Genomic DNA, 23,611 nt, shown 5'->3' with positions numbered 1-23,611 from the left:
AAAAAGCGCTCTCAGTGGTTTGAGATTTGTGCATTTTTTAACAAGATGCCGCAAAAAAATTCTATGAAATAACGGCGGGGTTTAATAGCACCAATAAACATTAAAACGTTCAAAAAACGGTAACCTAACCATAAAAAACTGTATTTTTTAAACATATCCTTCAAATTATATTCTAGACCTTATACAACTTGATGTAGGTATCGACTCGAAACCCTTTTTTAGTATTTTTAGTTTTATTGCGTCAATTGGGGTTTTACGTTTTATTACTTAACCAGAAAATATAAAAACGTCGACAAAAAATTCATAAAAAACTAATGCAGCTGCTCAGTAACAAGCTTATTTCAATCCTTTTAGGATATCGACCCTCAGTCCACATATAAAAAATGAAAATGAGGAGAAATTGGGACGGTTTAAATTGACGTCTTACTACCAGTGGTGTTCTAAACATGATTTCGAAATAATGATTTCGATTTGAATTTATTTCCAACATATTAAAAGTACTTTAATAGTTAATTGGGAAAGTACAAGAAGCGATAGATCATAACCGCCTAGTACAGGACGAAACCTGTTTTAAACAACTAAAATTAGAAATGCGATTTAGTTGAAATACTTGTATTAAAAATGTAAATATAAAATGCAGCATATCTATTTTGTAATTTGTATTCAAATACCATTCAACGGAAAACATTTTGTATTTTATTTGAAATACCAATTGCCCAATCAGAAGAAACATGCAATCCATATTTGACACGAGATGCTAGCACGCTACATTGATGAAGCCACACGTAACACATACTGGCAACTCCATTATGTGGCCATAGCAGACTGTTTGTAATTTATGTGTTACTTTACCGAAATAATCTTTTATTAACTAGAAGTAATTGGTAATTATCCAACGAGCCCCTGCCCAAGTCGATATATTTCTTAAAAGTCCAAAAAACCATAAATGAAGCACCAAGAAAACTGGGACAGGTAGTCCTGAGATAAATTGAGAGTCAATTTTTGGTTAAATATAATGAAAGCTCTAAACCCATAGCTAAGGAAATCAAGAGCTTAAATGTCTGCAAACTGATAACCTTAATAAAAATTCCGTTCCGTGTTCCAGGATGCAGAGACCTCAGCAACCAGTGAAAGTGGTTGTGACAATACTAGACATGGAATATTATGGCGATACTAAACTAAAAAATTATTTTGAAATCTCTTTTAATTGTGGAACGCAAAATCACTGAAATCGATATAGATCGTAAAATTGAAAACATATGGAATACAACATGAACAACTTTAATTCATCTTTAAACAACAACTTCAGAAAAAAATCAACTGCACTGCTACTTCTTTAGTAAAATTGATATCCTTTTAACGTCACGTCTGTTTGCTTTTTCTCATTTGTTGAGCATTCAATGTATCAAATTCTGAGGCGTAGATCACCTTCAAACAGTTCGCCATTCCACATTCTGGTCTTGACGGATTCACTGTGACTACAGCATCTCCCATTCTAATATATCCTACGAAAATCATTATTATTAGAGTGAATGTTCCGATACGTAATTAGTAATGATACAAAAAAAATTTCAAGAAAGAGCTTTTAATTTGAGAGGTGTACAAATGAAAAATAGGAAACGTCTTAACAACAAAACCTGTTAAAATTGTGATATGCCGTTTTAGAGAAAAGCAGAAAAAAATGCAGTTGTGTGCATTAAAATCTTTTTTCTCATAGCTATATGAATATATATCACTACTATCATATGAAAACTAGCTATACAGGACGTCCCAAAAGTTGTTGAGCGAATCAAACTTACCATTTTATAAATGGAACGTCCTATATTTGATTACATTTTTGAATGAGGTTAATTGAATGAAGTTTTTTATAATTAGGCTCTGCTCTTTTTCAGACATCCGTTTTTTTGGGCAAATTGTCCTTATTTTGTAATCAAATTCTGAATATTGAGTATACTCGAATTACTAATTATTCATAATGATCTGATATCTCGGAATGTAATCACCTTCTATAAGATATCAAAGAAAATAGGAACTAAATTTGATGAATATAGAATTAGATAGCGATAGTCCAGGGAATTAAGCATTTTGGCCCGCTATTTTTACCTCCTGCCTGGATTTACCTGAAATTTTCACAGGACACGAACCGAGGTACGGCATAAATTGGAAGATTTAAAGCCAAACTTTGCATTTTTTGGAAAATTCATAAAATCTTTCTGAAAGTATACTAGAATAATGAGAGCTTCAAAATGAAAATCATCAAGCATGAAAATTCAGCAACTTTGAAGTTTGACCAAATATAAATGCGTGATTTTAGAAAAATTGGGGTTTAAGGGGCAAACGATTTTTCTGAAATTTCGTATTTTTCACCGTTAACTTAAAAGAATATCTCCGAAAATACTGGAGATACAAAAAAATAATGAAATACTAAATTCTAGCTTTTTGATGACTAAAATTTTCCTGTGTGTAGAGATTTTGTACACAGTGGATATTTGGCGAGATATAGCTGTTGAAAACCTCTATTTACGAGTGAAAACCACCTTATTCGAGCCTTTTAATCTCACCCTATTTAAAAATTGAGGAATATTTAGGAATTTAATCTACGTAGTTTTGTAGATCTTGAAAAGCCCTACAAAATCATGTTTGTAAAATCACTAAAAATTGAGGAGCTGTTTATGAAACCAATCAATTTTTTTTTTTCAAAAAATTCTAATAGTCCGTTTCGGAGCGTAGTTATTTACATAACCGCTGAATTTGGCAATAATGTATTCTACTTTTTTTACTTAAATCGAAAATCGGAGAAGAACAAACATCTGCCCATGTAATTGCGTGTGTGAGTGTTGATTCCTCGCCATTGTGTTTTAAAGTTCGAAAAAAAAAATAGGAATTACTGTGATGATTTCTTGCCAATGCAAAAGAGAGTACGGTACTTTATGCGGGTACAGAAAACTTGTATTGTAAAGGGTTTTCCAATAAGAGGTGTTATTTTGAACAGCCCGCTAATTCGGTAAATGTCACTTTTGAAGCTGTCATTTTTTGACATTTGACAAGTAGAAACTATGCCATTAATGAAAATGGAACGATACACGCTTCAACAACGCATTGAAATTATTAAAATTCACTACAAAAATGGTGTAAGTTTGGCAGAGACGGTTCGTAAAACTAAAACATTTTTGGGTCGACGTGAAGCACCTTCTCGGACCGCAATACAGAAATTGGTGGAAAAATTTGAGCTGTTGGGACAAATTAGTGATGTGAAGAATAAAACCCGTGCACGTCCCTCAAGAACAACTGAGAATATTGCTGCTGTAGCCCAAAGTGTTGAAGAAAACCCAGGTTTGTCCATTCCTCGTCGTTCCTTGGAATTAGCCATTCCACAAATGTCATTACACCGTATTTTGCATAAAGACTTGGGTCTTAAGGCCTATAAAGTTCAGTTAATACAAGAACTCAAGCCGGCCGATCATCAATAACGTCGTGTCTTTGCTGATTGGGTCCTTGAAATGCATGAAAATGATCTGGAATTTTATCGAAAAATCATCTTAACTGATGAGGCCCATTTCCACCTTGGTGATTACGTCAATAAACAAAATTGTCGAATCTGGGGCTCGGAAAACCCAAGAGTTATTGTTGAAAATCCTCTCCCACCTCAACGCGTGACTGTTTGGTGCGGTTTATGGTGTCATTGGACCTTACTTTTTCGAAAATGAGGCTGGAGCAACAGTTACGGTGAATGGATTGCGCTATCGAGAGATGATTAATGATTTTTTATGGCCGGAATTGGATGGTATTGATTTGGACAACGTTTACTTTCAACAAGACGGCGCTACGTGCCACACAAGCAACGAAATCATCGATCTTTTACGGGAAAAATTTTTGCTTTGGGGCCACGTGAAAGATGAGGTCAACGCCAACAGTCCAGCATCGATTCAAGACCTCAAAGATGGAATTCGTGAGGCTATCGAGGACATAGGGCAGCCGCTTTGCAATTTGGTTCCGTAAAATTTCATGAAAAGGATATGGTCCTGTAAGCGCAGTCGTGGCGGCCATTTGGCTGATGTTGTGATGGAAATGTAGATCGCAAGAGAATTTGTTAATAATTTACAGTTGACATTTGTCGATATGAATAATGATTTTGTGATATTTTACTTGCAGATAAATTAAAATTATCAACAACAGAGCTAGAGTTCGAAGGAACGAATTTTTTTCACAAATTACTCATCTTTGAGGATCATTTCTGCAAATTTTTCAAATATCACTATCACTAAATATAATACCTATTAATTTCCCATATGTTACTCCCAACTGTATTCTATTATCGACATCTCTGTTCCATTCCCCACAAAATGATCGTAAATAAATCAATGGTTCAACTCCTCTGAAGACACAGAGTTGTCGTGACACTCTCGGATACCTCGTAACTACAATTATTGGACATCTTGGCTTGAATCTGTAAATAAACTGATATTTAGTTAAGTTTATGTCTTATATATAATTTGATAAGTGATTACTCATGGACATTTGTTTAAACTACCACTATACCAAGACTCTCAATGTATAACGCGCGCTTCGATAACCGAGTTATTGACTTCAGAATTGACTACTGAAGGTAAACTGAAACTTTCTAACTTGACCCAAATTTTTCCGACCAATGAATTTCTTACTTCGAGAAAATCACTACAGCGGGAACCTTTCCATTAATTCCTTCAATAATAGACAAAAGTGTGGGATGTAAGGAGTAGACCTTTTGCACCTATCTAAACTATTCTTACATTTAATAATCTCAAAACTTCCCCCTACTATCTTTTGTTGGGTGCATTTATTAATAATTCTACATTAACCGACCTCTAGTATGCCCATTTCTCGTCGTAATTATTACGATTAATTTCGTAAATACCACTTTATCTTTGGGATTACCCAATAATTGTTTCAATGTATTGATGGATTTATAAATCAAGTTCATGATAGTTTCTAATCCTGTTGCATAAACCGATTTGGAATACCATCTTTAACTCTTTAAAGGCAAATTGTATGATATGCAGATGAAGTTTGGCAGTTATGCAACTTCCAGATTCTGTTAGCTATTTTTTATTTCAAAATATGAGAATTCTTAGCAAAAAAACCCTTTTGCGTGATGGGACATTGGTATCACAAAGAGAAGTGTGTAATATGACACTTTCCAACCTCTAATGACGTTGGTAATGACAGCATTGCATAATCATGGAATAAATAAGGACAAACGGCTTATTCTCTACAGCCCACATATAATACATTAGCTAGAAATTAATCTCAATTTTCCTGGAAGAGGCTCTTTGGTGTGAAAATTTAGTATATAAAAGTTAATCTGAAAAAATAACTCCCTTTTCAATATTTCTAGCTTTCTTTGCTCTATAGTTAACTGTGACTCTTTATCTCGATAGCGCGCCACACTAACTTGATTGGTCCATTAATTTTTGGGAGTAGTGTATATGTACTACTTCCATTGTATTGTTCATTGATATATCTTGGGGATATAGAAGTTCGACGTACATTATCTTTGTCTTTGCTAGATCCTAAGTTGGAATTATTCATAATGAACACACTGCTTACAAAACCACTACACCAATACATACAATTACACTGTCTGATACGCGTTTCGATCACCATGTTATCGTCTTCAGAGACTGAAGTTAAACTAAAATCTATTATCAATTGATTACTGCTATATATTTGAGATGTAGGGACCAAGGAAAAATTAATTTTTCTTATTAGAACAAAGTTCTAAGATGATTTTATCTTTATTTTGATATTCATTTTGAAGGTGATCTATAGACCAATATAAATAAGCAAATTGTCAGTGTCAATATCACATTTTGATAAAGACTTAAAGAAAAGTCGAAACGTCAAAATTTATCTTTCTTTGAAATTTATCAAAAAAAACTAATTTTAAAACAGAAGAGACCCAAAATCAAGAACAAACAAACAAATTTGATAGTTGTGCTATGGGGGCTTCCATTTCAAGTGTTATAGCACAATTGGAAATGGAAGATCTTGAGGAAACTGTCCTAAGCAAACTTGATATAAATATCCCATTCTCTTTCCGATATGTAGATGATTGCATTACTGTCGTACCAAAGAATCAAATCGAAAACATAAATAAAAAACTTCAATTCACAATCGAGGTCGTGCAAAATAATAGAATCAATTTGGTTGATGTCATATTATATAAAATTAACAATAACATAAAAACAGAATGGTATACGAAACCAACTTGGTTCTCAAGATATTTAAACTTCAATTCGTGCCTTCCTATGTCACAAAAAAGATAATAAGTGATAATAAGTTTGGCTGATAGATCTATCCAACTATCAGATGCTGAACTTAGATGCTTAGCTATTCAGAAAGCGAAAACTACATTAAAAATAATAATTATCCGGAAAAAATGATAAATAACGTATTCAAGAAAAGGATAAACAAATAATACAATCAATTGAAAAACAAAACATCAAAATATAAAACAGTTTTCCTTACCATATGTACAAAGACTTTCCCAACAATTATCAAATTATTTCAATAAATATGATATTAGTTTTAAGTCATAAAGGACATAATACATTATCCAAATTTTTCACTAAATTAAAATCTACAACACCAAAAAACAAAAGAAGTAATATTATATATCAAGTGCCTTGTACTAATTGTGACGATGTCTATATAGGACAGACATCTCAGTATTTAGAAATTAGACTAAGAGGTCATCAATACGATAAAAAAACTGCATCAACGAACTTATGAAATATCAAAAAAAACGAGTTTTTTAGCTTGTTAAAATCTGTTTCGATTATTTTGGGTTTTCTCACATGTTTTACTCTCACTAATGAGAACAATTTTCAATATGATCAATCTGTGACAAAATCTATTTCTTTTTTGGTAGTCTCATTTGGAGATTGTCCATTTTCTATTGTGGTTTTTCTTGAATAATGTATTGGGTATTGCTGTTTTTGTAGTAATGGAGCGCTAATTCCTATCCTCTTTGATTTCCATCACCAAATCAAAAGTTTGCTATAGCCAGTGCTTGATTACATTCCTTCCTCACTTAAAGTCACCTATTAGGTTCTAGACATTGCTGATGTTACCATCTAGTGCTTAGGTGATTTTGCTGAATAATTCCTATACTTTTATTGTTGGGGCGTAAGCTTTAATGACTTGTATAGTATATCTCTGGGATAATGGTAGACTTGAGCTGGTAACCGGTAATCTGATATACTTGTCTCATTTATTATCACCTCTTTTCAAGTCTCTCTGATTAGGAATCCTACCTTATTAATTTTACCACTTGGTGTACCTCTGTACCCATTTAAGTTCTAGTATCTCTTCTTTCTCCACTCTAACTTCCCAGACTCCAATGATGTCCCACTCAATCTTTTCTGCCTCTATTTCTAGCTATATGATTCTTAAATGGATCGAGACTGTTCGAAAGTTGTAGCTATTGATAAAATCTATATTTGCATTAAAAATAAATTTCATTTGCTCCACTTGCTCCGCTCTTTTCTCCAATTTCTCAATTAGACAATTGAACGATACTCTCAATACTTATATTAAAAATAATTTTCCCAGTTATAAGAAGCTCATGCACGTTGCTTCTTTTTCCTACAGACACATTTGTTGTGAAGCATAATAATTATATCGATCTATACAGGTATGTATACAAATTGACTGAGGAAACTGAAGCTAGACAAATCGTTTATAATTTATACCAATGGTAAATTGAGGTACCTTACCTAGAAATAATTTTAGCTGTTCTTCCTGACGTGGATAAACAAACAATAGCTGCGGCACTACTATTTGAAGCTGCTTCTACTACGGATATGGCTAAGGAATAAACAGCTTCCATGGGCGCGGGAAAATGATTCACCAAATCATTGAATAATTGTCTTTGGTGTACAGCTGGCTCTGCTTCTTTACATATCGTATCCAATAATTTCATGATTTTACCGTTATTCGCATTTTTAGGTAAAAGAAGAGCGTCCGACCCATCTAGTATAGCACTGGTGATATCTACGATTTCACTTTTGGATATCACGTTCGAATTGGCAAAGGAGATCGTACTAATAACTGGTTTACCTAAAAGAGAATAAGAGCAGAATTTTCCATAAATTGCGTGACTATATTGTATTGAAATGAACACAGAAAAAGATTTGACGTTTGTTGTTCACTCGCATAAGAACTCTACTAGATGCTGTGAATGGAAACTGTAAATGATTGTACTGTTTGAATAGTGCACATACTTCTGCAATACATGATTTGCATATTTTTCTAATTTGCTACAAATGTTCTTGGATGGACAACCAAGGAGTTTGAGAGGATCTAGATTGTCTGCTATGGTTCTGTTTCAACTTCTGTTGACACGATTTCTGATTCCAATGGATTTTTAGTCGAAAATATCAAAATTACTAGACCTTAACTTGAGAGTTATCTTAGGCATTCACGAACGTCGAACGCACCTGGATAAACATCGCAGATGCTTTTGTTTCCAAATGTTGCGATACTATTCTTCCGAAACACAGAAAGCATTGAATAACTTTATAATGTTCTTAGCAAGAAGTACACAATGGGCTGACAAATGTTAACAGAATTTACCTGCTAAATTGCATTTGGCTATAATAGATTTTTGTATGAGGAATACTTTTTCTTTGGGCAACTCTAATATCAATCTATCACAGTCTATTAATATGCCATCAGAAAATTTGATAATTTCATCAATATTCTCAACACAATTTTCATTTTCAACTTTAACGACGATCAAAATGGTTTCTCCACGTGGGCCCAGAAGATTCCTTATATCATAAATACCTGAAATTGAAGAAAGTGTTATTATTCGATATAATATAGTTGCTCAGTTTCTTCATTGTCATTATCCGATTTCTGTAAGGTCCTATAGTAAAGGATAAATTCATTTCTTTCGCAATAATGGATACAGTTGAATAACAGATCAATTCTTATTAAAAAAATAAAAACCAAAACCTGTCTCAGCTCCACAGGTATTATAACTTTAAGTTTAAGTGGGCTCACACATGTTTATTAAGCAATAAAGCTTTTTTTTTATAATAAGGCGTCAGTAATAAGGAAAATCAATTCATTTTGATTGATCTAGAATCAATCAACCCTTCGAGACACCTCAGTATGCCTTAAGAAGTGGACAGCCTGAAATTCCAAATCTGTCAATTAAGTAATAAGACTGATGCTGTAAAAATCATTCAGTATAAAACTATTTGGAGATAATATGGCTGTGGTAACACTGGATGCTCAAAACTGCATCACACTCAACGCGAAGTGGCAATATGCATTGTAGTGATGTATCACCCAATTGTTCGCGGGGCCTGGGTGCACTCTGTTCACACTTTTTTTAAGTATATCAAGTACTTCGTGATAAAATACTTCACGCTCTGTTTAGTTTCAAGCTTTTTCTAGTCGTTTTGATGATAGCTATTATGTCATCGTTTCCAATCTATAAACTTTTCTAGTGATTTGATGTGATTCAGGTTTCCTAAAATGATCCTTCCAGTTTAAAAACAGGGTATAGAAGGATATAGAAAACACAGTCTTCTCCTATTCGTCAGATTCTTGATGAATATGTTAGTTGCTACAAACCTACTTATAGCCATTCTGAAATAGTAACTATTTATGAGAAAATAGAGGTTTTGGAAGAAAATTGAGTTTCCAGTGATACAAAAAATCCGTAGTAAAATGTTGGAATACTCTATAAAAATCACTGTTTCACCCATCTCATCTTTAATCGTGAAACGTCGATCACTTGAATCCCTTTTGGTTGAAGAATAGCCAAAAAACACACATGGTAAAATCAGAATAATAGAGTGGATGTTCAATGACTGTTACATTATTGGCACATGTAAATTCAACTCTCTGTTGTGCTGTTCTCCTGATGTAACACTATCCTACGAATATTGACGGACGCCAAAAATGCAGGTGAACATTTTTTGATACACTAGTTTGCTTCAACTATACATTGATCTTCAAGCTTAATCTGTTATTCAGCATTACTAAAGTTTTAAGGCTTTCCTACTCGATCTAGCTTTTGGCAACTGAATTTACCGTTGCGAATCCAACTTGTGTGTGGCCTCAATCTTCATTAAAAGTAACAGATCCTTTCAGTACGTGCTTTCTCACCAAGAAGTATCCGCCGTCTTCTTAATTCGCTATACCAGCGAAACACAGTTGCTCGCGAAATACTTTTACCTCTGCTCCTTATGACAGAAAAAAATGTGGTACAATAGTGCCATGGAATATTATGTTCACCAGCATTGGATACAAACGTAGCATCACAAGGGATAATTGGTTTTCTATTTTTTTTCTTTGTGAAAAGTTTGATAAAATAACCAACCCTCACTAGCGCACACAGGAAAAACGAGAGAAAGCTCTCGATTGAACAGATAATTGAAGACCCGTTGTCTACAGTATGTTTGATTTTTAATCAGGTATATTTCACATACCAAAGAAAAGAATAAAGGTTTAATGACTCCCGACAATTCTCTTTCTGATACAAGAATTAAGAGACATTTAAGGCTCGCGTTCTTGCAGCTCATTTTCAGCAGTTCTTGCTGGAAATGAGTGGGATGGCAAAGGATAATTACAGGTTACCAAAATATACCTTTTTTTCAACTGAATTAATACGTTCTTATTAAGGTTCAACGACTCAAATTTCGAAATAGGTCTTTTAAAAAAGTACTATATGTTTTTTAACTGACATTACTCATGACGTATCTATTATTTATCCTACCTTCTGGATTTGAGAGAGACCTCTATTCAATGTTGGTATTTAAGTCTACCTCTAAACCTATTATCTTCCTGGTAAGCTTATCATCCGCAGTCTGACGTTCTCATTGACGAAATTTTTGTGAATAATAAAAAGACAAAGACCTACCTTGTTTATTTTGAATTCCACACGCAAAAAGATATTCAACACATTCACCAACAGCCATTTCCATAAGTTGCTTATCGCTTGCAGATATAGTGGGTAAATCAATCGTTGCATTTGGTATTGTCACAGAATCGTTACTGAAGAGATTGCCTATAAAATTATCTTAAATAATTATATAAAGAATAAATGTTAAAAATGTAAGTAATGTATATTCATGAATTTTGTTATTCCACATTTCTACAGCATGACAATGGAGATACATCTAGTTTGAACTCAATACCATACAAATAATTATGAATCGAAACAGAGAAGTGAAAAATAATATGAAGGCTGAAGGAAATAGGGAAGAATCAATATAAGAAGCTGGGAAATGAGTGACTAAAAGAGATAATGGAATAACAAGACATAATCAAGCCGATTCTGTAATAAGAAAAAGTAAAATATTGTAGACAAATAGGACGATGAAACATGGGATAGGCAGACAAAACGAGAAACGAATAAATATATTGAATATTCGAGATATTAGTTACAAGATCAAGGATGGGAGAGAATGGAGAGGAATAAGATGTGATTTATTGAAGAACGGCCTTGTAAATGGAGGCAAATGATGAATTAATTTGTCTTTACATTACCTGCTTTTTCAACTATGCACCTAACGATACTCTCCACACATTCTAATGCACTAAGAGTAACGGATCCTTGATCAAATATCAGTTTATCTCCTGGTTGGATTACTTCAGGAAGCTTCTCGTAATCGACGAATATCATATCTTCGTTAACAAATTCCTCAAACTCTGGCTTAGTTGTGAGTTTTGTTTCCTTTCCCTTTTCCAAGAATATTTGTTTGCTGTTGGATTTGAGGCTTCCTAAAATTTTAGGGTACAGAAGAAATAAATATTGAGTTATATAGGGGGATTTAATACAAATTTATGTTTTAATCTATCATTAACATCGTTAACATCATTAACATCGTTCTTTCAAACAGTTTATTCCTTCTTAAATTGGTTTTTACATGCTAATCGGCTTGTTTCGCTTTAGTTTATTTTGACGTATAGCGATTTGCAGTATCAGTATCAGTATCATACTCTGTTTGATTCAATTTTAAGTAGAAACATCAACTATGTTGATATTTCCGCTGTTGTTGATGATGTTAAAAATTTAAGTCATTCAACTAAGCTGGAATTTCTGGTGAAAGAAAGAAATTTTGGGCATTATTAGAAATTATTAGGATTTGAAACTGTTTGTTGATATTTACTGATTGCTGATCAGTGAAAAATACAGATGAATTTACTATAATAATTCTCTCTGTAAATAATTTCCAGGTTTTTCTCGGGGTCACTTTTTTTATAAATTTTTCTTTCCCGAAGCTGTACTATAAACGGTACACCCGGTACAGTGAGGCTTTAGTGAATAGTTCAATTTTCAAATTTTTTTGTCGAACGAAAATAGTTGGCGGATAGTAATCATCAGTTATTGGGAGAATCAACTGTATGTTTTCAGAAGTTTTAGTATGAGTAAATAACGACTAACAGAAAAATCCTTTTATGGCATATTTTTCTTCTAGCCACTAATATGACCCAGGAGAAGCACAATAGAAAATTAACCATCTTCAAATCGGTACAGAAGAACTGATTTGAAGCTTCAGTACTATTGTACTGAAAACCCATAAAACTCACAATTTTTTTCTGGTAATCTTGACGCTAGTAATTCAGTACATTCATTAGAAAAGTCTGGGTTCGGTTGAATTGAACTCCATTCTGTGACAACCTTGGGAAGAGATATGCTTTGTAATTTCATCTTAAGAGGGAATATTGGGACATTTCCATGCAAGGTGATTGTATTTGTTGAGGCCCACGATATTAGTCATACAGAAGTCATAATAATTTTTTTGTTCTCGCCATATCATATGCATATTTTGCATACACTTGTACGTACACTTATACGTTGATTCAAGAACTCACCCTCTAAATTTATTGAGTCGAAATGAACCCGATAATAAAGGAAGCTATTAACAGCAAAGGATTAATATTAATATTAGTTACCGGTGCGAATTTCTGGGCCTCTTAGATCTAACCCAATTGCCAAGGGATACACTCTTCCAATTCTTCTGCTGTAAATATCAACCATAGTCCTCACACGGGACAATATTTCTTTGAGTTTTTCAATTGTGGGCGCAACTAGTCTAGCTACTCGCATACCATTAGCCAGTAACTCGTCTATAGAGGCTATAATAGATTTATTTACAAGTTATGTCATAATATATTTATACTTTGAGATTAATCATCACGTATGTGACCGTTGTCTGCGGGATTAGAACTGATCCGAAAATCAGAATGGGGAGAGGTCAAATCTACGATGTATCTAAGGATTAGGAATCTCTCGACTTCTTCCCAATCGGGATGAAACTGAGCGAAAGGAGGATCATCCCAAGGTAGCCAAATTATTCACTGATAGTCTTAGAACTTTGCTCTTCAATAAACAGAACACCAAGACAGCCTCCAGAAGGTTGGTACAACTAGGGACGAGACACCATTCCAATTACTGCTAACGGAGGATATCGCATCCCCACTTATGTGGAGCTTAGTAGTTGACGAACTCTTATGAGGGCTGATTGAAATCTTGTCAAGGATAAACTGATCTACGCAAGAAGATTATTTGATAATACACTTTGTGACATAGTTCATAGAGGACCTAAAGTTAGTGTCGATAGGTGATACTGAATCTCAATCCGAATAAGACCTAGCTAATTTCCTTCACTAGCAAGAAATATTTCAACGTCAACCCCACCAAGCTGGACGAGCAAGAAATATCTAGATAGAGAACTTCTCTGGAACAAACACGAAAAGGAGGTAACTACAAAAGCCCTGGTGGTGTGCAGAAAGTTCAGAGGTAGGAATTGTAGCTCAAAGATCCTAATGTGATGGTACATGGTAATTGTGAGATCAATCATCACATATGGGGCAGTGGTTTAGCGTACTACAGCTAGTCTGAATATCACAAGGAACAATCTCTTGAAGGTACAAACACTGGCTTGAGTATGTGCAACCGGGGCCATCACATCATGCCCACGGAATCCCTAAAACAATGACCTAACCTGGGACATGCCTCAGGATGATGTACCAAAAAAGTTTGGCTTCCAAATATTTTGAATTTCACACGATTAGCATTTGGCCAATTAATGAACGACTGGATTACGTTTCTATATATTCAAATACATATGTGAAAGACATTTAGTTTCAGTATTAGTATTCTCTTCAAATTTCCTTTAAACATTCGTCCAATAATACGAACTATCCACGCCATATTTCATTAAAATTGCATCATCTGTGCGTGTGTTAAGACACATTGTAAAATAAGTCAAAAAATGAAATTATACAATTGAATGTGGTTTTAATAAATGAATATTCATACCTAGCGAAACATTAGACGTGATAGTACAGACGATTTGCGTTGACCTGAATCGTGCGGGTTGTGATCTAATGTTCAGCTTTGTCATATACTCTATTTTATTATTGGAAAAAGCGGCTTCGTATTGGTTATTGAGTACATCTTTCGTTTCGTTACTGTTGAAATCTATCATCCAAGGCAATTTGGGACAATATTGATAACAATCCATTTTTATTACTAACAATTTTGAATATGTGAGTTACGGCACGAATAATAATTTAGAAATTACATCAAAGTCATTAACAATGTTCAATTGACATTAGTGACAATTTTATCAATATGTCAAAGCTGCATATTGAATGGGTTATTAGAAGAATTCCTTTCCATACATCGTTGTTACATACAGGGTGTTTCTATATTGATGGGGTGTTCAAAAGTGAACAGCTCCTTAATGAAGTAATATTTTGATATAAACAAACTTTAGAAAAAGTTTTTTTTTAATACATTCTGCACACTTATTCCGAACTAGTTTCCGCACATTCCAAAAAAAGCATTTCTTGGAATTTTCTCAAACTACCACATTGTTTCTGCTCTTATTGGTTCCAAAATATTTCCAAAATCCAAAAGAGAAAGATAAATACGAGTGCTCAGGTGAACATAATAAATAGAAGCATATTTTTTTGCTCCTTGTTATTGTTTCTATCGCTCACTCATAGATTATACGTGTATTTATATCATTCAATTTCAAAAGAAAATCTGTATGGATGGTTGATATTCCAATTACATTTCTCTCTATTGTGAGAAATAATTCAACCTTTTTTTATTAGTAGATGAAAATTGATGATTGCCAAAAATCAAACTGAAACCCAAACACATTCGTCAAATCAAGTTCGGTGACAAAGAGACGAAACTCACCCCTGTATCCTTGTTACCCTTGAAACTGGGGTGAATTTCGGGTCTAGCCGTGGTACCGCACTCTCGGAGCTTTTGGCCAGCAGGGTGGTTGCTCAGTGGGAACGTTGTGGGCTACCCTGAGGCGATGGACGCCACGCGCCCCTTTTCATATGATCAGGGATGGACTTTCCAGTAGTCCAAAAAATTATACAATTAGTAGGATTGAATATTACCAACAACATGTAATTGGCTGGATGATGAAAACTATTTAATTGTTGTAAGATTTAATTTATGAATTTATCAAGTTCTACTGGCGTAAAGCTTCGCATTCTTAGGTTTTTCTGATTAATGTCCCAGAAACGTATGTAATTTTAAATAATTGTTTTTATTGATTACATTATTTAAATTGAGTATGCAAGGCAGAGGGTAAAAACCAAGCTCCATATTTACGGTTGTTGGAATATATAAAAAAACATTTTCTGTAAACAATGATCTCATATTTTCACAGCTACACAAATGTTGATTTTTGGATACATTTCATATTTGTATTACAGTACAAGGCCACATTCAACAACCGTACCAAAACGGACTACGTAACTAGATTTCTACGAAGACCTTGTATGAGTTTTAAGCATGTAACATGTAACACGATCACCCTACTTTTTACTCATATTCTGTACTCTTACTGCTGTGAATTGAATCTGTTGTCATTCCTCCCCAATTATATCTGTTATGCTTCATATCCACTAATCATGCTCCTCTTGGACTACTTCAGAATTTCTTCTTCTATGGTTCACTTTGGATTGCCACTTTTACTTTTCTTTATCTTTGTATTCGTTGTATGTAGCCGAATCATTTTTCTTTCTGCACTTTCTTTCTTTAATTGGTATGAATGCTTCTATTTGGAGTATCTTGTACAAGTTTCCGATTCCAACCTGAAAAATGTCAGTACTCATCAATAAAAGTTGTATAATATATTTGCGCATACGTTGGGAGATTCTTACTTAACTTCCAACCATTTTGAAAGCATAACTGCTGTTTGGCAATCATTGTGAATATTTTCCACGACCGGGGTATTAAAATAGAATAGGCTATCGGCATTACAAGAGAACCTATTATTTATACACTGATTGAAGAATAATGTATGCAGATCTATGCACTTGTTGAGTGTCTGTTAGCTCATTTTGGACCATAAGTACATACGAATGATCAGTTTACAGGCCCTACTAGCATGGTTTAAGCAAAATTAGTTGAATATCTCGCAACGATTCATAACTGAAGCCTGGATCCATCAATATACTCCTGGAACGAATCAGCAGCCAAAAAATTCAATCGGATTGCAAAGGGCAACCTGCTGCGAGGGACAACAACACGATTTCATTTCTTCTGTTTTCTTGATAAGGTAGAGGAAGAAATTGCAAAAATGTGACTGTATTTGAAGAAAAATAAATTGCTTCTCTAACAGGAAGGAAGCACCTTCTCACACATCGATAATCGTCGTAGCTAATATCACAAATCGCATTTCGAATTGGCTGACCACCCACCATGGTTCCCAGCAACTTTTTCTGTTTCTTAACCTCAAAGAATCATGTGCAAGAGGACGTTTTTGCAAAAGTAAACTCCCATTTTAAGAAGAAATATGGCAACTGTTATTTGTGAGGGTTGAAAGAGTTGAGGCATTGCTGGACTACGTGTATAGACTCAAAAGAAGACTATGTTGAACAATAAATATGATGATGGAAAAAAATATTCTTGTTTCTTCTTTATTAATGTATAATTGAATTTCTCTTTGTAGGTACATACTTCGTTTTCTCTTTTCTGTATTTTTATTCAATGAAATATTCAGGCGCAGACAACGGTTGTATTTTAAATCTACTCGTTAACTTTATTTAAGATTTAAAAATTAACATTTAGTAAGAATCATTTGGAAAATTCTTCAGCTACTGTACTGCATTGTGAACCATTCTTTTTCACCCACACGTACATATCGAAATTAATCGAAACTGACACTTTTTTCGTCCCTTGCGAGTTTTAATTCATCATTATTTTCATTGATTCTGGTATGAGACCCACTGTTATTAATACATCCTTCAAAAGCGAGTACACCTACCAAGGATTCGTGAACTATATTTACCAACAAACCAACTAAATTTTGAGGATTTTACACATTTTATATGTAACTAATATTTGCAATAGCTCATAAATATACCTGCATATACTAACTATAGATTCTAATGTTATCTTTCAGAGTTCCAATAGAAATAGTAATGTTTCTGTAGATTATTAATAGGAACTGCTTCTGTTTAATCATAAAAATCACTTTCAATTCCAGTTTAGCGCAAAAGTTTTGCACATATTTTTTCAACTACAATAAATAAAATAATAGTTCAATAACTAATAATAGTAATAGAAAGAACCATAACTATAGAGAATCAAAATTCTCAATTGCTTCACTAAATTAGGAAGCATATAAACTAACTGCCGCTGTGGTGGCGCATCTGGAACGTAAACCATGGTTTATAGAATCTTTAACAAATGATGGAAGTGTAGCTACAAGTATCGCCGTAGAATTTATTCGCGTTTTGCCTTCCTTTATAAACACAACCACCAAAGTAACAATATCATCTACGAATGTTGTCAGAAGTTGGTTGACACATGGATGCACTTTGTACTTTGCCCATTTCCACGTAGAAATGGTAGTAATTAGGAATTCAACTTTGAACAGAAATATATTTCTCTAGTAAGTTGAAATTTGCCTTGCCACATACATTTAGATCATTGAGGTTTTTCTATTAGTGTGAATTCCTCCTACCAATATCTAATCAAAGTTTTGAGTTGCTAGTTGAATCTGATTGACCAAGATTCGGCTTGGAGCGCTCCGTTTAAATGTGAAGGGACTCTTTTCCCGCCTTCAGACCGGACGAATCTGGTTCAATCAGGTTTGATTCGAGGTCGCACTTGATTCAACCTGTCAGATTCCTCGTCCGGTCAGTCTTGAATCAACAACCATACGAGATGGACGTGGAGTTATTCATTTTAAAATAGTGCGATTTATGACGCCAGTGATAAAAATCACAGCAACAGAAATCTCATATCTTCTGTGTGGAGGAAAATTGGCGAAGAATTAAACATTCCAGGTAAGAATTATATTCCAGGTTGATTCAGCTGGTGTGAAAGAGTGGAGATGACGAATCAGATTCAACTTGATTCGGAGTGATCCAGATTGATTCGGATTCGTTTGGTGTGAAAGGGTGTATTTATATTTTTGATTGAGAACTATAGAGAAGTCACGAAAATAAACAAGGAAATAATTATTCATATCAATAATTTTTTGGTGGTCGTCTATACAACCCAAAAAGATTTTTCTTTTCTAGTTTTCGCTATTGTAGTGAGAAGATTGTTACTACTATCAAAACTCTAAACTGTTTGAAGTATTATTAATAATTAGAAATTCAATCTAAGGTGTATTATGAAGCGTTTAAACCACCTCGATAATAGACGAAGTACATCAATAAAACACAAATTTTTAATAGTTTCAACTCGATTTAATGAATGCTGAAATATCTATTTAATTAAGAATCAGTCCGGTCCTAGCAATTGCAAGTCGAAATCGGCTGTATCTACTAGTTAGCTCTCACAGGATGAGTCATGTGTGAAAGACCTCGTGAACGAAGGATGTGTATATTCACAAAAGGCGACCGACCCCCTTTAACATGTGAACACAGGGGTTGCATATCGAGAATTGCCAAAAAAAGTATAGAGGTGGGCGAAAATTTCACACTTTTTTAACGTTGATATACAAAATTGAAGTATCTAGTTCATAAGATCACGCCAAAACAATGTATTATAAATTTTTACTGACTACCACATTCAAGATACGAGGGTTGCTACTTAAGTTTTGAATATGGCAATACAACGTATTTTATTTGAGTTGTTTACAGATACTTGCAACATCCGTTTTGGTCAAAAAATGTAATTAAACATTTTCTAACGACGTTAATTTAACCAACAGCAGTGTGCCGATCAACTCGCTTCGACTTTTGGTGATGAAGAACCATCTCGAGCTACCGTGTTTCGATGGTGTTCCGAATTCAATCGTGGTCGTATAGAAGGATTTGAAACAAAAAACGAAAACTAATTTTTGTCAGATTTTTGTAGTTATATTTCTATCTCACATGCTGCAATTAACTTGAAAGGGATAGCATTTCGGGATTTTACATAAATATGTAAAGTAAGATAAATAGTGGATTTATTTCATTCGTCTTTTACATATCATATTATTGACTGCTTTCTAATATAATAATAACTTTGCATTTCGAACTAGAACAAGCAGAAAATTATTGTTCATGAGAAAATACATTGTGGAATATTAAATACTTATCAAAATAGAATTGGTCATATATCCTTTGAAATGAATGAACTCATTTTGATTTATCAACGGAAGTTACGATGCATTTGCATCAGCATCTCAAATTATATAAATGCATTAGACCAGCAACAGGTATATGTGCTCAAGCTTTTCGTTCATTAGGAACTTACATATTTATAAAATATTTGTCATTTCAGTTTCATACAAATTATTATTAGCATAAACATAGTTTTCCTGATTTTGTTGTACTATGGTTCTCTTCGTTTTACTGGTTGAATAATTGTTTTTATTGAACTCATTCTATTGAAATAGAAATTTCCAATACTAGATTATTCTTCTCTGTAACTTATGCCCTTTCCAGCGTCATATACCAGATTGTTGCAGTCTATTTGATCTGGTAAATGCCCAATGAAGATACCGATTGGGAGTTTTAGTTATTATTCATAGAAGAGCCTCTAGAACTTTCTGTTTTGTGGATTCTTCTAGACAGCGGCTTGTATCAGTGAGTGTAGACACTGCGACATTATTATACAGCAAAAAAATTGAATCAATCAATAATGGGAACAGCTGTGGTGATAAGAGCCTAAACAATGACTCTACTCCAACAATCCTTACATCTTAAAAGGTAGAAAGGCTTCAGGATTGAGCTAAGCTAATCTAGTTTCAAAATATGTACTAACCATTATCAATTTTTTTACATTTATTTTATGAACTAAATTAACTGACAAGACTAGTTACTAAAGAACTTGCCCATCTCTATGTGAAAAGGGGGTGACTTGGTTAAAAAAGTGATTTGATCGTCGGAGCCGGAGATTGGGAATGATGCGGTATTGTTCATGTATTACTCGGGATAGTTTGATTTTTTGTTATGGGAGATTTGAATACCCTCAAAACGAGGGTTCATCTCAAATACAGAAAACATTGACATAAGGGTGGTAGATGGATTCGGAATAATAATTTATTATTCTTGTGCACCTATAAGAGTTGTATGAAAATAAACTTTATAGATTTCTTTGATTCATTCATACCGATCTTGTGAAGTGAGAAATATTTGCATTATTTGCTAATTTTAGTTACTCTACTTTTGTTTTCTGAACCTTTCAAATCATTTCTGCCTAAACAGAACGTCTTAGAAGGAGATAAATGAAATAAAATATATGATTTTTAAATGGACGGCTCTATATTTGTTCACATTTTTGGATTCTACATAGAAATTTTGATCAATTTTGAATAAGGGCTCATGTACCTTAGTCTCAGCGTTGAAATATTTTAGTGGGGACATAACGAGTCAGAGTACAAGTTGAATCTATGTAATTTAGAGGAGGGAAGGTCACAACAATGATTATTTTTTGTTTTATTAGTTTATAATATCAATTAAATTTAGGAATTTCTATCAAAGAAAACGTATGTTTCATAGTCCGACTACTTTCAATACATCTTGGTATGGCTACAATTAATTTTTGATGATTGATGATTATATGTCATCGTTGACCAAATAGAGACCGTAAAAATATAGATAACTGACCATTTATATTCTATATAGTTGCTATTTATTGCTTTGTGTTCCTACTGAGCACTGATAGAATTTTATGTCCTGTACAACTTGAGCTACTTTTTGATTTTCTGACAATATTTCCTCTTTAGTTTTGATTCAGTTGTGCGGATTATTAAAGCAAAAATATATGTTCAACTCCTATAATACACACTAGTTGTATGGGCATCAACTTTAAATAAAAAATTAGTAACTTAACTCGCATTATACTTAGAAATTTGAATGGAGATAGGTACTTGGATCTTTCAAACAATTACTTATTCGAGATATTGAAAGATTTAACGCTAAATTAGCGAAAATAGATTCGGATGCATGCTATAAGGACAATAAAAAGATTATAAAACAAGGATTATTGTTTTATTAAGGAAAATATTTGGAGAAATGTGAATTCTGAGTACACACTTTGGTCGTAACTTAAGAAAAAGTCTATGCTACTGAGTTGAATTCACATTCAATGGACTCCGCTGATCCCCAATTATTTGATTAGATTCTTCAGAAAAAAAAAGATAGTTCTGCGTATTTGGGAGAATGGGGAACAATTTGAACAATCACTCTGATCGAATTCCATATTCCTAGTCCTTATTATGATTTTCCACGAGCTCTTTTTGCTTCAACGCTCATTATCTTGATGGTGTCGTGAAAATTTTTTAGTATGCAAACCTCCATCAGTTTTTAGGTTTCTAAATTAATATTATTCAATTCTTTTTGTTTTATTAACTCCAAACTTCTTCCTTATTATTTTTATTTATCATAATCATCTTGTTTCTTACCATTTTTTTCGCTCTTTTGTAGTTACGTGTCTACTTCTTCTCTGTCTCCATCTTAACTTCTTTTAAGTTCCTGCACTTTTCATCTTGTTTTCAATATTCATCTTCTTCAATTTTTCTTTTATTATCACTTATTGATAATTAGTATTAATACTTGTTTCTCTGTATGATCTGTATCATCTTGAATATCTTTTTTGTTATGAGAAAATGATCTATATGGTTTCTTGTAGTTGTCCCTTATATAATTTTATGTTTTTTCTTGTGTTTGAAACTAGTGTTAACAATATACATGTTCAATTCCCCCCTGCATTATCATTAATTATCACATTCTTATCATATCAAATTCCGTTCTTATGTCGGTACATGGATTTCAATCATTATCATATCTGCTATATGAATTTTTAATCTTAATTTTGATATTTTTCCTCTTATAAAAGCATATTCTATCTTAAAAATCGATTAAAATGTATAATTTGTAGAATATTTGCTTGTACACATAGTTGAAAATGTTGTTGGGTCTCAATCCTTCGACTGTACTGATGGCAATAATATATGTTATTACTGGTAACTCCTACACTTTTGATCAAGTCTTCAATGCTCTGATTCCGGGTTGTTCTGGTCGCTCTGTCTGAAAGAACATATGCGGCCAAAGCTCAAAAATCAACCAGTTGACATAAAACAGCAAGAGTTTTAAAGCAAACATTCATTATGGATGCTTGGAAAAATATACAATCCTTGCTTACATCAAACATAATAGATTGTCCCATGTACACGGTTAAACTATTTGGATTTTGACGACGTGTTCAATGGAAATTTATTGAAGTGGCAATACACATATTTCATTAGAATATTTCAAACTCCCATTTGTTCATCCTATAGGAGGTACCAGTTTATCATTCTAGGACTGAATTGAGTAGATTTTTTCTTTCACACGGTTTTATTTCCATGTAAATCGAGGAATAGGTAGGTGTAATATATTTGCACAACTGTTGGGTTTGAAAAACCTAGAAGCCCAACTGAAGTAATCTCAAAATTATTAATAAATGAAATATTAGAGAAAACAAAACGGGTTTCCAGTTATTTCAAACCGTCGAAGTCAGAAGAGATTTTATCTCTGCCATCCTTTCTTCTTTTGTGTAATAAATATGGGAAATGAAACAATAAAACGCTAATTTTTATGTAACTATACCTGGTGAATGGACAAGAAGACACAAAACTGTTATCGGTAAATTAAGTCAGAATGTTCCTCGGATAAAGTCCATTGTTTCAAATGTATTTTTTCGTCGATTCGTAACAAAAACGCCCGCATATCTTAGAGTTATAAAATATATTCCAGGGTTATTAAAACCTGGAGTAGAACTTTCTATATCATGAAGATACGAAACTATACGGTGAATAACTGTTTTTCCACAAATTCTCTGAAATATCTGAAAAAGTCCTTCTTCCATGGAATTAGCTATAAATTAAACAGTCTTCAACAAGTTTCGAAACATCACCCTACTTTTGTAAATATTGTGTATGTTTGTGGCATGATGCACCAATTTAATCAATAAAGGAAAAAGAAAATTAACAAAAACCGAAACTGTGCAGAACGAAAATTAGTTATTCAAAAGCATTTATGGTTGTTACAGAATCAAAGAAAAACAAATTGTTTAGAATTGGTCGCGTGGAGAATTTTTATAGGTGGCTGTAAATCTAGAAAGTAGGTCGTATCTCAATTAGTTATT

The 23,611-nt window shown here is 33.4% G+C and overlaps 1 protein-coding gene across 1 annotated transcript; it reads right to left on the bottom strand.

Moving 5' to 3' along the window:
* Positions 1-1,186: 1,186 nt before the first annotated feature.
* Positions 1,187-14,616, bottom strand: LOC130898562 (pyruvate kinase-like). The gene is made up of 8 exons (XM_057807948.1): positions 14,327-14,616; positions 12,958-13,140; positions 11,548-11,781; positions 10,919-11,065; positions 8,617-8,829; positions 7,758-8,100; positions 4,275-4,447; positions 1,187-1,505 (listed from the first exon to the last, which is right to left on the bottom strand). Exons 1-8 carry the CDS (start codon positions 14,529-14,531, stop codon positions 1,363-1,365), a joined length of 1,641 nt encoding a protein of 546 aa, XP_057663931.1. The 5' UTR covers positions 14,532-14,616; the 3' UTR covers positions 1,187-1,362.
* Positions 14,617-23,611: the final 8,995 nt, after the last annotated feature.

This window comes from Diorhabda carinulata, chromosome 10 (genome assembly GCF_026250575.1).
Source record: "Diorhabda carinulata isolate Delta chromosome 10, icDioCari1.1, whole genome shotgun sequence".
Classification (NCBI taxonomy): domain Eukaryota; kingdom Metazoa; phylum Arthropoda; class Insecta; order Coleoptera; family Chrysomelidae; genus Diorhabda; species Diorhabda carinulata.
The sequence above is the reverse complement of the archived record's forward strand: the minus strand, read 5'-3'. Positions and strand labels throughout refer to the sequence as shown.

Coding starts and splice junctions, on each gene's coding strand:
- LOC130898562 (XM_057807948.1), bottom strand. CDS start 14,531: ATGGATTGTTATCAATATTGTCCCAAATTGCCTTGGATGATAGATTTC. Junction 8,101..8,616: donor AGCCAAATGCAATTTAGCAG/GTAAATTCTGTT, acceptor ATTCTCTTTTAG/GTAAACCAGTTATTAGTACG. Junction 4,448..7,757: donor ACAGCTAAAATTATTTCTAG/GTAAGGTACCTC, acceptor GTTTATTTACAG/ATTCAAGCCAAGATGTCCAA.